The sequence below is a fragment of the Balaenoptera physalus genome (genome assembly GCF_965194825.1).
Source record: "Balaenoptera physalus genome assembly, chromosome: 18".
Classification (NCBI taxonomy): domain Eukaryota; kingdom Metazoa; phylum Chordata; class Mammalia; order Artiodactyla; family Balaenopteridae; genus Balaenoptera; species Balaenoptera physalus.
Window position 1 is genome coordinate 30,587,726 of NC_138899.1, and position 16,321 is coordinate 30,604,046.

General features: G+C 35.2%; 1 protein-coding gene across 5 annotated transcripts in view; it reads right to left on the reverse strand.

Moving 5' to 3' along the window:
- Window positions 1-3,273: 3,273 nt before the first annotated feature.
- The window catches only part of UCHL3 (ubiquitin C-terminal hydrolase L3), a 50,647-nt gene continuing 37,599 nt past the window's right edge, over window positions 3,274-16,321 (reverse strand). For 3 of the 5 annotated variants that reach the window (XM_082434892.1, XM_082434893.1, XM_082434896.1), the window contains 4 exons: window positions 12,738-12,929; window positions 8,333-8,408; window positions 4,230-4,288; window positions 3,274-3,483 (listed from right to left, as the gene is read on the reverse strand). In XM_082434892.1, the coding sequence (XP_082291018.1) occupies window positions 3,400-3,483; window positions 4,230-4,288; window positions 8,333-8,408; window positions 12,738-12,929 (411 nt within the window). In that variant the 3' untranslated portion in view covers window positions 3,274-3,399. The remainder of the gene's footprint in view (window positions 3,484-4,229; window positions 4,289-8,332; window positions 8,409-12,737; window positions 12,930-16,321) is intronic. The other 2 variants (XM_082434895.1, XM_082434894.1) reach the window with 1 other exon arrangement.

A 16,321-nucleotide genomic window follows, 5' to 3' on the forward strand; every position in this document is an offset into this window, starting at 1 on the left:
TACACTTGGTGGGAATGTAAATTGGTGCAGACACTGTGAAAAATAGTATGGAGGCTCCTCAAAAAACTAAAAATAGAACTGCCATATGATCCAGCAACTGCATTCCTGGGTGTAGTTTTCCTGAAGAAAACAAAGACACTAATTCAAAAGATAAATGAACCCCAATGTTCATAGCAGCATTATTTACAATTGCCAAGATATGAAAGCAACCAAAGTGTATATCAACAGATTAATGGATAAAGAAGACGTGGTATATATACAATGTAATATTACTCAGCCATAAAGAGTGACATTTTGCCATTTGCAACAACATGGATGGACCTAGAGGGCGTTATGCTTAGTGAAATGTCAGGCAGAGAAAAACAAATATTGTTCGTTATCACTTATATGTGGAATCTAAAAAAATAAAACAAAGGCATCAATATAACAAAACAGAAATAGACTCACAGATATACAGAACAAACTAGTGGTTACCAGAGGGGAGTAGGGAGAGGGAAGGGAGGAAGGGCAGGATAGCGGTATGGGATTAAGAGATACAAACTACTATGTGTAAAATAAATAACCTACAAGGATATATTGTACAGCACATGAAATATGGCCAATATTTTATAATAATTTTAAATGGAGTACAATCTATAACAATTTTGAATCACTATGTTGTACACCTAAAACTAATATTGTAAATCAAATATACCTCAATAAAAAAAAAATTATTTTAAAAGTTAGTATTCAACCTAGAAAACTTGGAGAAACTATGTAAATTCTTGCTAAAACATGTCACTGATTAAGAATCTATTAAGAAATTATGGGACTTCCCTGGTGGCGCAGTGGTTAAGAATCTGCCTGCCAATGCAGGGGACATGGGTTCGAGCCCTGGTCCGGGAAGATCCCACATGCCACGGAGCAACTAGGCCCGTGAGCCACAACTACTGAGCCTGTGCTCTAGAGCCCACGTGCCACAACTACTGAAGCCCACACGCCTAGAGCCCATGCTCCGCAACAAGAGAAGCCACCGCAATGAGAAGCCAATGCACCGCAACGAAGAGTAGCCCCCACTCGCTGCGACTAGAGAAAGCCCGTGCGCGGCAACAAAGACCCAATGCAGCCAAAAATAAATAAATAAATAAATAAATTTATAAAAAAAAGAAATTATGTAGGAGAAATCCAGCAAGGCAACAGGCAGAACACTGCTTAGTAATATTTAAAATATTTAAGATGATACACAAGATAAATTTGAGTACAAAATGCAAACAATGTAACAAAAAACCCGAACACTTTGTTGTTGTTATTGGCATGCCAAAGCATCATCTCTATATACTATCCATTTACAGCATTGTTTCAGATTATTTCTTCATCCCTATTGCCAACACTTCATTCAGGCCCTCTTCAGATAGGTCCAAAGTGACCTCATTATAGTCTATTTTTTCTAATCCAGTTCTTCCCAGACTTAATATGAATCACTCAGGGATCTTGTTGAAAACACAGATTCTGATTCAGTAGGTAAAGGGTGGGGTCTGAAATTCTTTATTTCTAACAAGTTCCCCAAGTAATACTGATGCAACCACACTTTGAATAACAAACAGCTAATTTATTCAACTTTTAAGGTGTACAATTTATTTAATGCATTTATATATTGCAAAATAATTACCATAGTGTTAACACCTGCATCAAGTTACTTACCATTTCTTTTTTTAAATTCTTAGTGGAGTATAGTTGGTTTACAATGTTGTGTTAGTTTTTGCTGTACAGCAAAGTGAATCAGTTATACATATACATATATCCACTTTTTTAGATTCTTTTTTTTTTTTTGGCTGTGCCACGTGGCATGCAGGATCTTAGTTCCCTGACCAGGGATCGAACCCATGCCCCCTGCGTTGGGAGCACAGAGTCTTAACCACTGGACCACCAAGGAAGTCCCTCTTTTTCAGATTCTTAAAATACCACTTATCTCATGTTGCAGCCTCAGGAATCCACCCTAACTCAGTGAAGCGTGTATAAAACATCTACATTCAATTTTACGGGTTCAGAACTTCATTCTGGACCAGTCTGGTCTTTTTTCTTCTGCTATACTCATTCCAACCCATCTCTGCTGTGGTTTTTTTTTTTATTGTTTTGTTTTGTTTTGTTTTGGGGGGGTAAAATGTATACACAGTGAAGTAAGATTTCAATGAGTTTTGCTAAATGTATACATCTGTGTAACCAATATTCTCCTAAAAAGATGAAGGACCATCCCACCAACCCTGTGTTTTGACGTTAACTCTTCAAATGCTCTTCCACCTTTCCACTGCCTTCCACCTTATCCTTTGACTTAACTGAAGCCCCTTCTTCAAAACACGCCCCAAATTCACTCACATACCTCAATCTAAATTACTACTATTTTAAGACCCTAGCCATCACTATCTGTCTCTTAACTAAAGCAGTGGAATCCTCACAAGTCTCTCTACCCCTATTCTTATCCCCCTCCCCAGTATATTATCCACAGAGTAGTCAGTGATCTAAAATTATAAACCAAATCAGGTCACTCTCCTGCTTAAAACCCTCCAATGGCTTACCATCACACCTGCAATAAATCCAAATTCCTTTTCCTGTATTCCTGTATCACTAAGCCCTCCTATTCTGACCTCTTCTCTTGTTATCTTCCCATTATTTTCAATGCTCTGGTCATATGAACATTTTTTTCTGGTCCTACAACACAGCGAGACTTGCCTACTCTAGGGACTCTGCATTAATTATTCCCTCTATTCTCCCCACCACTCTCCCCTCTTCTCCCATTTCTATGACTGGCTACTTTTTGCTATTCAGATCTCAACTTCAAAGTTACCACTCACAGAAGCCTTCCCTAACCACAAAAATCTGAAGTATCTACTCAGTCACTCTCTAACACAAATCCGACTTTAATTTCTGCATAGCGGTCATTATTGGTATGTATCTTATTAATGTGCTTATCATCTGTCTATTCTCACAAGAACATAAGCTCCGTGACTAAGGAACTTGCCCACAGTGTTCACTGCTGTAACTCCAGCGCCTAGGACAGTGTCCAGCTCGTTAAAAGTAGATGCTAACCAAACGTTTGCTAAATAAATATATATGTTCATACTGTGCAGATGGATATTGTGCCTGTGTCCCAATACAGAATCTCCCATGAAAATCAAAGAGAGTAAGAAAGATATAGCTAGTCATCCAATAAGGTAAATCCTTCATAAGAAAGAAACGGAAGAACTGCAGCTTTAATTTGAGGCAAAAATAATAATAAAACACAGATTAAGCCAAAGCTTAGTTCACATAAAGTTTAATCAGTCAAGTTAATGAAAATATCAAAATTTTTGAGTTAGTGTATGGCAGAAGAAATTTAATTTTGTTGCAAATAATATAGTATTTGGTGCTTCCATTCTGGACAAGCTAAGCTGCAGAAAGAGCAATGGCATTGAATCTCAGTTCATCAGGGTCACGTTCCATAAACTTCTTGCAAACTTCTATGGCATCCTATAGGGAAAAAAGATAAATAATCTTTCAGTTTAAAAACGTGTTTTACTTAAAACTGATAAATAAATGTTTCACATTTTCCTAATCCATACTAATTTTATCCTGCAGACTTCTTTTCTCAAATAAAAAATAACTTAAAGGACACTAGAAGAGTGAATGGCTGGTGGTTTAATTTGATTAGTACAAAAGTATAAGATCCGCTAACTGTTCTTTCTTAAAATGCTTTTAAGAAACTTTTAATATGAAAATTACATATTTTATTGATTCTAAGCCATAAAATTTGTTCGTAAATTTAAAAATCTCTAAGATCAAGATATAAATGATGGTATCTTGGATTTAATGAAATATGGGATACGATGTGCCATCTCTTTCAATACTATTCTTGTCTTTTTCAAATTTGATACTTGTTCACACAAAGAGCTCTGCAAACCTCTTTATCTGCTGTAGATTTTTAACGCTAGTTCAAATTTTTCTTTTTGGATTTTCTCAAGAGAGCCAGGACAAGGAGAAATACAGAAAAATGTTATACCAGTTATCTTTTAATTTATTTATTTTTGCCATGCCATGTGGCATGCAGGATCTTAATTCCCTGACCAGGGATTGAACCTGTGCCCCCTGAAGTGGAAGTGTGGAGTCTTAACCACTGGACTGCCAGGGAAGTCCTATACCAGTTATCTTTAGAGATGTTTTAAAGATAACAAGAACATTAATGACACTGAAGGTGGGGCAACAAGTTTTATTGTTACCTCTAATAAAGTTTCATCACTAGTTTCCCCATGGTTAATTGGAAATGGTTTCCGTCCATCTGTGGAAAATAGATGAACAGGTGAATGGTTAGTTGTTTGTATAGGATAATGTACTTTCTTTCTTTCTTTTTAATATTATAAACAACTAACAACATGTATTTCACGTACAAATTTTTCCAATTCACCCAGAAATATCCTTTATCCATGTTGTTTTGTTTTATGTGGGATCTAATCAAGAATCACATATTCTATTTAGTTATCATATCTCTTTAGTCCCCCTTAATTAAGAATGACAGGATAATGTACTTTCAACTTCCATTTTCCTCTTCCCACAGTAAGGCAAAAGTTAAAAGAAAAAATAATATATCCTAAAACAAACACTTTAAGTATGCTACCTATGAATATTTTTAACACTAATAGTTATTTAGAACCTTGCTTCCATGTTTGAAAGCCTATATTATCTTCATAAACAGACGTTATTAGAAATAAATACTATTGGCTTTAATTTCCTAAAAAAGAATATGCAAAATTAATGTCAGCTTTTCAAAAATTATGACCATCAGAAATATAAAAAATTTCTTTCTTCATTTTAAAGCTTTCTGATGAAGGCTCCTAAGTAAGACTGACATGTTTATACCAATGAAAGGAAGCCACTACAAGGTTTATATATTACTACTACTAATTGTGTACCAAGGTAGGAGTATAGAGCAACAATCTAAATAACCGAGGATTATTTTACTGACCGCCAAAAGTAATAAGTATCACCTTGAATAAACTAGTACTTTTTCAATACTATGAAAAATGAAAAAGTCCACAATTATATAAACTCATGCTAACCCAAAGTTAACTGATACTCTCTATACAAGCCTATAATTTCAGATGTTTTAGAAGTGGCACATCAAGTTCAAGCCATAAAACACAATTCCCTCTATAATTTCATGGCTTCTAAACATAATAAAAAGTTTTGAATCAATATGTATACATAGTGATAGACCTGGACTAAAAGATACTACTTTTAAAGAAAATATGAGTGAAAACTGACCAAACCAAAAAGCAAAACAGGACAATTATGAAATCTGGAGAAATAAAGTTAAAAAGAAAAGTACATTGACTATGGCTCATCTGAGAACAGTATTTCTGTAGTCATAAGAATATAAACAACTATAACAACACTGGAAGAACAGGAGAAAGTAAACCATGTATTTTGTGATTGGGAGGGAGAGGTAGGTAAAGAGGGTGACAAAGGAAAGCTAGATTATCTTCATTGTGGGAAGCCAAGGAATAACATTAGGTAACTTCCACCTCTAGCCAGAATGAAATAATGTACTGGACTAGGCCTTCCACTGGAAACAACTAAAGACCTGGACAAAATATCTGAAACCATTGTTTTATAGACTGGGAAACAGGGAGCCCAGAACTGTTAGGAAGCCTAACAGTAATACCCACTATCTGCCAGTGCCGGAAAGGAAAACCCAAGCAGTCTACAGCAGCCTCAATTAGGAGACCGAGGGAAAAGAGAGCAGAGTTCAAGGAGGCTGAGGCAGTTGGAGTTTGCACAATGCCAGGAAGAAGGTAGCTATACACTTTGGCGAGCTGCTGCTCTTTGTCTGGGACCAGGCCAGGATCAGTGGGCCAGCTGCGGGCGGGAAGCAGTGTGTCTGGAACAGAGCTTTGGGCTGGGGTGGTCAAGAGCTTGCTTATATACCAGGGGAATGCGTAAATCAGAAAAGAAATGAAGGATAAGGAGAGCTAGATTTCCCATGTTCAGAAAAGGAAGTCACCAATATGGATAACAGTAGAATCAACTGTATAATATTAGTTTAGAATTATAAATGTGGATGTAAATAAATGCTTTTTAATATATAGAGAAACAGATATAATTGTGTGTGCATGTATATCCATATTCACATATATGTGTCTATGTATATAATACATACAAATATTTCCTAGCTCTGTCCTCTGAGAAAGCCTAGAAGTAATGATATCTTAATAGCAATGAACACACTTAGCACCCAGGTCTTGGTTCTAATCATCATTTTCCAATAAAAGGAACCAGGGCTCCTTGGAGAAGTGGCTGAACACAGGGCTGGGGCACGGAAAACAAAGGATGAACCAGGAAATGTTGTTCTACTAGAAAGTTAGAAAGTGCTCAAAAGAATGAGAGGGACACATCAAAAGGACATATGCCAGGAACTACATGAAGCCCTAAGGACAAGAGGTGATAAAACAGAGATGAATAACTCAGTCCCTTTCATCAGGTAACCTTACAATTAGGTATAGAATGAATATATTAAAGACTACCACTACCCTTTGTTATACAATTGTCCTGTAGAAATTACCTTGCACCACGTCTATAATCATATAGCCTTGTTTTTTAAAATAAGGGTACTTAGAAATGACTTTTTTCTTAAAAACCATATGCTGTTCTCTTAACCACTGTCTTCTATGCACTAACTCAATACTCCTCTTGCTCAACATTCCTTTTAAATTTATTAGGAATTTGCGTCAGGGCTACCACCAATTCCCCTTGCAATGAGTCAGCAACTGCCCATCTTCATTTGTCTTATATTCATCCCTGTCCTCTATAACATCTCAAAGATTCCAGCTATTCTTTAGAACTCTGAAATTCTTTAAACTCATTTAAAGAATGTAATCCTCAAAGGGCTCTAATTCTCTATCAGCAACATCGATCATTCTTCCTGCTAAAGAATACTTGAACCAAACAAGACCTCAGTAGTTCTGCCTTTCTTTTCCGATGTTCTTAGTTCAAACCAATTTTAAAATACTTTCGTGTTGACCTTGGCATGCTACAAAAGAGAACTATTCTGCACATGTAGCCTATCCCTGATATACGTCTTTCCTTCTACTGCCCTTTTAGTCTCTGAGCTCAGAAAGCTAGCTAATCAGTCAAACTGAGGTTTTTAGACAACTCATTCCTTCCCATGAGATGATCAGAGATTTTTTTTCTTCTGAATATCTTTTAGATGTTATTGTTTGCTCTATTATAAAGTCTCCCATTCTGAAAGTCACCATCACTTTTATAGTCTCTGGTTACGGATCATATTTATCACTCCTCTGGCCTTTCCTAAATCTACTTTCTTGAAGTCAACAGAATGTGTCTGATAAGTCTCAGCACTCTCTTTACTTCCTTTTGGAACTCTTCAGTCTTTAAGTAAGTTAAGGAAAATGAAAGTGAAAAGTTAATATTTACAACAAATGAGAAGAAAGAGAACTAAAAATCATGGTATCTAGAAATTGAAAAGGATTTCACTTTTTTGTTTCTTTATTCGGCCTTTTTTAATCAAAGAAGGTCTCAGAGAGAAAGACAAAAAGGACTCATAAGTACTATCTACCAATTTTGAAAGAATCATAAAAGTTTCTTCTGCCTGAATGAATCAATTTAAACTATTCTCGAGTTATTACCCTCTAAAATTATCCTCTAATTATCCTTTAATTATCAATTAAAATATCCTCTCCTCCAAATACAAACTAAAGTAGTCCACCTATAGTTAAACTTTTAAAAGGTAAGTGCAGGAATAGGCCAAAATACCAAGTAATTAATCATGGCTACTTCAACACATGCCTTAGGGAACTGTTGCCAGAAAACATAGACTCCTGTAAAGTCTTTTTAAAAATCAGATGTGATACAAAGGGATACTACAAAAGCCTGAAAACTAGTGATACTCATTACTGAATACAAAAACTAGTCATTATGAATAATACACTATGTTTTAAAACTAGTTTCAGGATCAAGATGCTTCATCCAAGATGTTGATGATAACAGACTCAAAAATTTAGTAAAGACTGCTGAAGTGATTTACAGGAGTTTCCTAAATGATTTCGCAAAGCATTTTCCTGCTTTGCTAAAATGCAAAGGTGGTATGCAGGAATTCTCGAATTGTAAGTTACTTGAACATCAAAAACATATTTATTTTTTCTAGTAAAAATTTTTAAATGGAAAACTTCCATTATGCCAACTCAGTGTTATATGGTAATCAATTAATTTAGGTAAACACCATAAAAATCAACAGTCATGTTTATCATAAATACAGATTTCCCCATTTACTATTTCTTTCCCCAGGATAAATTAAAATAGTTCTTACCTAATTCATAGAGATGCCCATCTACATGAACTAATGCAATAAAATGAAGATCTACTTTTTCATCTATATTTGGTGCCTGGAATAGGAGGGGAAAATACATATTATATATATTAGTAGTCAAACAAATCAATCAACTACATGTAAACACATACAAATAATATCAAATGACATGAAAAAACATTTATCCAATATAATTCAAGGCTTAATCTTTGATATAGTGGACAGAGTGAACATGTCTACATTTATAACAAATGTGCTTGCCCATCAACAAGGAAAACACTGACTCAAAGCACACCTTTCTTAATCTCAATTGATTTTAACCTAAAGTTTTGTTCACGCTGGAAACCCAGCACCTAGCACAATGCCTGGTACATAGTAGGTACACAGTGCATACTTGCTGAATGAAATGAATGCATGAACTAATTTGTCTGATCTCTGAAATTTGAAATAATAAAGTTTTTAGAAGTTTAATAATAGCATAAACAGAGTTTAAAAATACTCTTTTCAAGTTAAATTTTAAGACATCAAGAAAGTGAGTTCTTCCCTTAACGATGTAAACTTAATCTCATTTTTTGAAAACTGCAATATAGACTTAGAATAAAATAAGTATTTTTATTCATCCTAGATTCAAAAAGTTTAAAAATGAAGAGAAACAGGAAAATAGCCCAAAAGATTAAAGGAGAAAAAGGGAATGTGACAAGTTAAAGTAAAATTTAACTTAGCCTACGATTTTTCTCTTGTTTTCTCAGTGAACTATTTGATATTAAAACTATACCTAGGTTTTTTTAGCTTACCAAATTCAATTTGCATGAGCAACTTGTGCTACATTTCTTAGACATTCAAATAACTTATGCAAGTTAATACATGATAAACTAGCACTGTCTACAATATACAGTAACTACACAGATAACACTAATATGTGTTAGCTATATACCAAATCTAAATGGTTTGAAATGAAATATAATCACTGTTAAATGTAAGTACAAATTTTAGAGGCAAAAGTTTTAAAGAGGCATAATCAAGTTTTATCTCATATTATTTAATATCCAGTAAGTAACACAACAGTATCAACTCTAAAATTTCTATGTTTTCACCCTCAAGTAATTATATAATTTTAAGTTTTAAGTAATACGAAGTTTTCAGATGCAGAAATTGAAAGGAACAGAACAAACATTACTATCTTGGATTTACTGGGTGCCTCTACAGCATTTACAGCTAGTGACTCATCTAACCTCGTATTATTCTTCAGAGATTATTGCCCTCAAATTACGAATGGCAACAACGCAACATAAATTGCTGTGGCAAACTAGCTCTTCCTAAATTCAACTTAGAACTAAAGAATTTCACAGTTGGTAGGAATCACAGTTACGTAGTTTTACTTGTTGCTCCAATGCTAGACTGCTCTCTATTGTAGCCCCATCTTGTGGTATCCCCACAAACAACAGGGAACTGCCACTAGGTTTTCAGGCAGTCCATTCCATTTTGACAGTTTTGTTAGAATTATCCCTCATACTGAGGCAAAAAATGTTTCCCAATATTTTCCATCATCTTAAAAAAGTCTAATCCCTCTTGAACATGATATTTCTTCAAACACTTGAAGACAGTGATAATGAGTTCCCTTATTTTACTGGTCAGAGAAACAAAGATTTTAGTGATCACTCAATCCAATACCCCCATTTCACCAATGACCAGAGAGAACCCAATTTTTCAAGGTTAAATCTAGGCAATTCTACCAGCTATAAATTCAATTCTATAACAAGAACACTATAAAAAAATTCCTTATCCCACTAGGAAAGGGGCTTGATTTACTTATTTTAAGACACAATTCTCCAATAGGATATCAAGTATATTTAAAATCTTTTGAGCTATTATGTCTTTAAAATTATTACTTATTTTAACACCATCTGTTCTTAAAAATAATACCTCTAATAGCTTCTGGTTTTTACATTTTGTCAGTAAATACAACCGTGCTAGAGATAAAAGTAATACACCCAGAATCAGAGACCTGAATATGTACCCAACCCCTGTGAGCACTGGGTTTCTTATCTGTTTTGAGGTTTAAACGAAATGCATGTAACTACTTTGTAAACTGTTAAGTGCCATATAAACGTTATGTGTTATTACAATACTAAGACTACATTATTACAAATGTAAGAAGTCACTAAATCTAGTGACTCAAAATTGTGAGTCATTGTACCTTTTATCCAAAAGTGCATACTAAAAATACAAAACGCTAAAGAGGGCATGAAAAGCCTTCAAAATATTATAAAAGATTAATGCTCAAAATTTCTAAACCTTCCACAAGACCTCAGCACCTATGACAAGCCTTTTCCTTTGGTCAACTTCAATTAGTCAGAGTCTGAAATCTATAATTATCCAATTGCTTAAACATTAGTCCACTGAAAACAAGAACAATACATAAAAATCAAATTCCAGTAAGTCTTCTGTTTCAAAAAATGACCAATAACTAACAAAAGGCAAAACCCAGAAGCTACAGATTAGATAATTTTTACCTACATTTTTATATCTTATTTTTTACAAAGTTTCTTAATTTAGAACATACTTCTTATTACCTTGAAGAATTAAAAAATGATGTGACAAATCAATTAGATAGAAATTAACCAAATGCTAAATAAAAATTTCAAGTTATAAAAAATAGTTTAAATTTAATTTATAATTGTGGCACTAAATATATACCAGGCATTGTTCTAAGTGCTTTATAAGAATTGACCAATTAATTGTCATATAAACCCTATGAGGTAGGTAATATAGTTATACCCATTGTACTCTCAAGAAAATTGAGGCACAGAAGTGTTAAGTAACATGCTCTGGGTCACAAAGCTAGTAAGTGATAGAATCTGATTTCAAATCCGGGCAATGTCATTCTAGAATCCATGTTCTTAACCACTAGGCTATGAAACACTTATGAAGCTATAAAGCAATGGAATTAACATGGGGAAAAGACCAATATTACATAAAAACATAAAACTGAGAATGCCAATTTTTATGACATGTTCATTTATATTTAGAATATTTTTTAAGTACAAAGGAATTTATTCCTATTTGGAATCAACTGTGCCCAAGTCAGAATTTAGAAAATTAGGGTTTTACTCTGATCATCTAATTCACTTGTATCTCCTACTGTGCCAGCGTATGGCACAGTAGGGAAGCAATAAGTATCAGATGGATAAATAAATATGACAAATGCATGTTGTGACCCAATAAGGATAATGAAATAGAGAGACACCAGTTTGTTGATACCAGTTTGTTGACGAAAGGCTATTTAGATGACCATACTGATATTTGATAGAAGCAGATGTTTAAGGAAAAGTGCCAAGACTCCACCTCATAGTTTGAGAATAGCTCTAGAAGAGTAAATAAGGGGAAGGAAAGAATGTCTGACACCAACTTTTAATTTTTTTAAGCATGAAAGTATGTGTAATCAGACTTCCTCTGGCTTCAAAAGTCACGATGATTTACTGAAGTGTCACGTTTCTTATAAATGTGTGGCGTACACCAAATCTTTCAGATGTAGCATTTCTAGGTAGGCTCTGCCAAGCTATAGTCATTACCATTAATTTTCTAAAACATCAGAAAGACAAGAACTATAGTTGTCATCCTGCATCTTATTTCAATTATGAGAATTATTAGAATTCCATCATCAACCTCAACATTTAAGGTAATTAGCACAATTACAAGAACAAATGTACTTTTTAACAGTTTGCTAATATTATCAACTTAAGAAGGAGAAATTACAAAATTTGTGGGAAGTCTATATCAATTCACAAGGAGAAAAATTGTCACCTCCTACTTGAGAAAAGATCTTTAGAAACTGAATAGGCAGGAAAGACTGGATCAAGATTAAACCAAGTACCTGAGCCACCTCAGGGAATAAAATAGCTTAGATGAAACACCCTACACCATGGAGGATTAGATTAAGGATAGAGTAAGTAAAATAACCCCAAAGCATGACAAGAGACTAAAGTCATGTTCAGAAACATGAAAAAAAAATAAAGTAAGAGATGGCAAAGAACTCAGACAGTACACAGCATTTGTTGACCTGAGTCAACTAAATGAAATCGGAAAGATGAAGGGTAAGAGAATACATATTCACTTTAACAACTGACAGGAACTTAAACATTATCATGAAGGTCGATCAGCACTCATCAAAAGGCAGGGACCTGTTGGCGTTACATGGAGTGGAAAGATGGATGTTCACCAAGGCACTGGTGAGAGTCAAGCTGGACTGCACAACATAGAGGTATGCTTGCAGTCTTACTGGGGGAGAAAAAGCTAATGGTTGATGAACCAAGAGAAAAGCGCTCTGAAGACTGAAGAAGTTTAAGGGAAAAAAATGGACTGCCCCTGTCACTGGAAGAAGAGATGGAAGATTGACTACACTTACAACAGAATGGAGACCCAAAGATGGTAGGCGTAAGAAGGGTCGCCAGCGACGAAGACGGAGAGATGGACTGGTGGCCTTTGCAGGGTCTACATGGTTACGTTTGACCCAGGGCAGGGATGCATGGTGACACCATGATGAGGCCTTCTCTCTGCAGTGGCTAGAATGAGGCTGTGATGAGGATGGCGAGGAGGACTACATAATTAAAAAAGAGAACATTTTACTGAGACCACGTTACTGGGAGATCAGTTATTCTTAAAAGCAACGTATGGTCATACTTGGATTTATATGGTCTAGTATTTTTAACCAGTCATAATTTAGAAAAGGATCGTAAATGAATATTAGTTAAAGGTACGTGAAGTGGAAATACATAACCAAAGTATCAGGTTATATTCCATAGCTTCTGTTAAGTGCGCATCTACACTATCCTCATTTGTATAGCGCAGACTCATGGAATTATTTAAAAGTCACTAAAGTGGAATTATTACATCAAACTGTTGAAAAAAAAAAAAAGAACACACACACACACACAAAACACGTAACACATACAAAACGTACAAAGAATTATGTGTAAAAGAAAACGGTATGGTAACAGGCACTGGTAGAAAGAATTCCTTAGCAGTAATAAGCACTAAGGAAAAAAACAACTTCAAAATATAGAGGAGTGAAACAAATCCCTCAGAAGCTGATGCCATGCATAAACTATCCTCACACTTAGGCTGAAAAGTTAAATGGAAACTATCTTGGATTATTAGCCATCTTTTAGTAAAAGAAAAAAACAGTTAAAATATGTATCACTTATTTTGTGCCAGGCACTCTTTTAAGCACTTTACACGTATTAATTCATTTAATCTCCCAGTAACCCATGAGATAGTATTGTGATTATCTCCATTTTACAAGTAAGAAATCAGAGCACACAGAGGTTAAGTAACATAACCCCGGTCACACTGCCAGGAAGCGGCAGGGCTGGGATTCAAATACAGGAAATCTAGTTCTAGAATCCAATGATCTTAATAACTGTGGTGTACAGCCTAAGTGGCCAAGAAAAAGGTTTTAATACTAATTTATTAGACCAGATTCCAATGAGCAGAGGAGTAATCCTCTTAAAATTAGATTTTTGGGAGTCACCTTTTCGAACACTATTGTACCACAAAAGGTGAATCTGACCTAAGAGTTTTCCACCAAATGCACATGCTAACAATAACTAACTTATTAATGGTAATCCAAATGATCATTTTACAATTGTCGCCTCCAATAAATAGCACCAGCACATGAAACTGAGTTTAAAGCAGTAGGATAAAATTATAATCGCTAACAACCACAGTGAGAAGAAGTAAAAAAAAAAAAAAATAGTGATATAAGTCCTTGCTTAGTGATAATGGATTTCACTAACCATGACCTATTTTCTTTAGGAAAATAAAGCGGTTTTCCTTGAATGATTTCTAAGACTCTTTCAACCCTGAAAATCCTATGATCCTACTTAGTACTTCTGATCTATGTAAATAATACAATAACCCGAAATAAAGGGTTTTAAAAACATGTTTGTGAACAGTTTAGCTGCTCATAATAAGAATCAATCAATTACAAATACATAAATGAATCCTATACTTTGCTCTATATGGGAACAAAGGTGTATATAATAAAGTGTCTGCGCTCACACAGTCTAACAGATGTTTGTCATATTCAATCTGATTACATTTAAATAACAGAAAGACGGAAGAGTGGGGAAGAGGAAAAGGAAAATGGATGCAGACAGAAAATGGAGTAAAAGAAGAGAGGAAGAGATGACTAATGAGTAGTGGAGAAAACAAAAATTTTCTAAGAATCTAGGGAAGGAGAGATTACTAAACCAGAAGTAGAACTAAAGGCATACATTGAAAGAACATATAAGGTTTGGGCAGGCAAAATGGGAAAGGTTTTCCTAGCAAAGAATTCAGTGTGAGAAAAAAGACAAAAATAGGAATGAGGATGACATGTTCAGAGGACTAGACTATCAGGTCTAGGATCTGACTTTACCCCTTCCATCTAAAAAGTTATCCTGTGACTTGTTCATAGGTGCTGGCACAAGACATGAGACTCTTGTGTCAGAGACAAAGGGCTTTACTCACAGCACAGCTCATCACTGTTAGTGTCAGTTCACATGAGGGCAACACAGAGGGCCCAGAGGGATGGCTGCACACACAACGGGCTGCATTACAGGAGAGGAACACTGAGCTTGGGGAAACTGATGTATTATAATAAGCAGTAAGCAAACCTGTCTTTGTTCTGGAGGCAGACATTACCTCATCCCTCACAGTGCTTACTGGGAGAAGAGTGATTTCTAACTTCAAGTATGATGGCTCTCTTCTTTTGCCATTTTTGAAGAATGTTTTTTAAAACTTAAAAAAAAATGTCAAATTTACAAAGAGTTACAAAAAGAGTACAGGAAACACCTAGATTTACCTATGACATTTTACCCTAATTTGCTTTATCATCTGTACTTACACTCTCTTGCTCTCTTCCTCTCTCTCTACATAGTTGTTTTTTTTTTCCTCCTGAACCATCTGAGGATAAGTTATATATATCATGGTCCTTTACCCCTAACTACTTCAGTATTTCTTAAGACTAAGAAAATTCTCTTGGACTTCCCTGGTGGCACAGTGGTTAAGAATCCGTGTACCAGGGGCCTCCCTGGTGGCACAGTGGTTAAGAATCCGCCTGCCAATGCAGGGGACAGGGGTTCAAGCCCTGGTCCGGGAAGATCCCACATGCCGCGGAGCAACTAAGCCTGCAAGCCACAACTACTGAGCCCGCATGCCACAACTACTGAAACCCATGCGCCTAGAGCCCATGCTCTGCAACAAGAGAAGCCACTGCAATGAGAAGTCCGTGCACTGCAAAGAAGAGTTGCCCCCGCTCACTGCAACTAGAGAAAGCCCGTGCACAGCAACAAAGACCCAACACAGCCAAAAATAATTAATTAATTAAAAAAGAAAATTCTCTTTTATAACAGCAGTTATCACCTTCATAATTTCATATAGATATGGGCTGTGTTAGGATGTGTGTAGGTTGGATGTCACGTTAGACTTCTGTCTAACCTTCCATCCATATTTTAATTTTGTCAGTTGATCCATTCATGTCTTTTGTAGCATTTCCCCTCAGGATCTAATCTTGGAGCAGGTATTGAATTTTTTTGTCATGTCTCTTCAGTATCCTTTTCTTTTCTACTATAAGCATTTAGTGCTATAGATTTTTTCTCTAACCCCTGCCTTTTCTTTTCTACTATAAGCATTTAATGTTACAGATTTTTCTCTAATCCCTGCTTTAGCTGCAACCTGTAAATTTTGATATATTTAATAATTTTTCATTCAGTTCAAAATGTTTTCCAGAAAACAAATTTATGGTTACCAAAGGGGAAAGGGGGGTAGGGGAGGGATAAATTAGGAGTTTGGAATTGGCAGATACAAACTACTATATAAAAAATAGATAAACAACAACGTCCTACTGTATAGCACAGGGAACTATATTCAATATCCTGTAATAAACCATAATGGAAAAGAATATGAAAAAGAATATACATATATATGTATAACTGAATCACTCTGCTG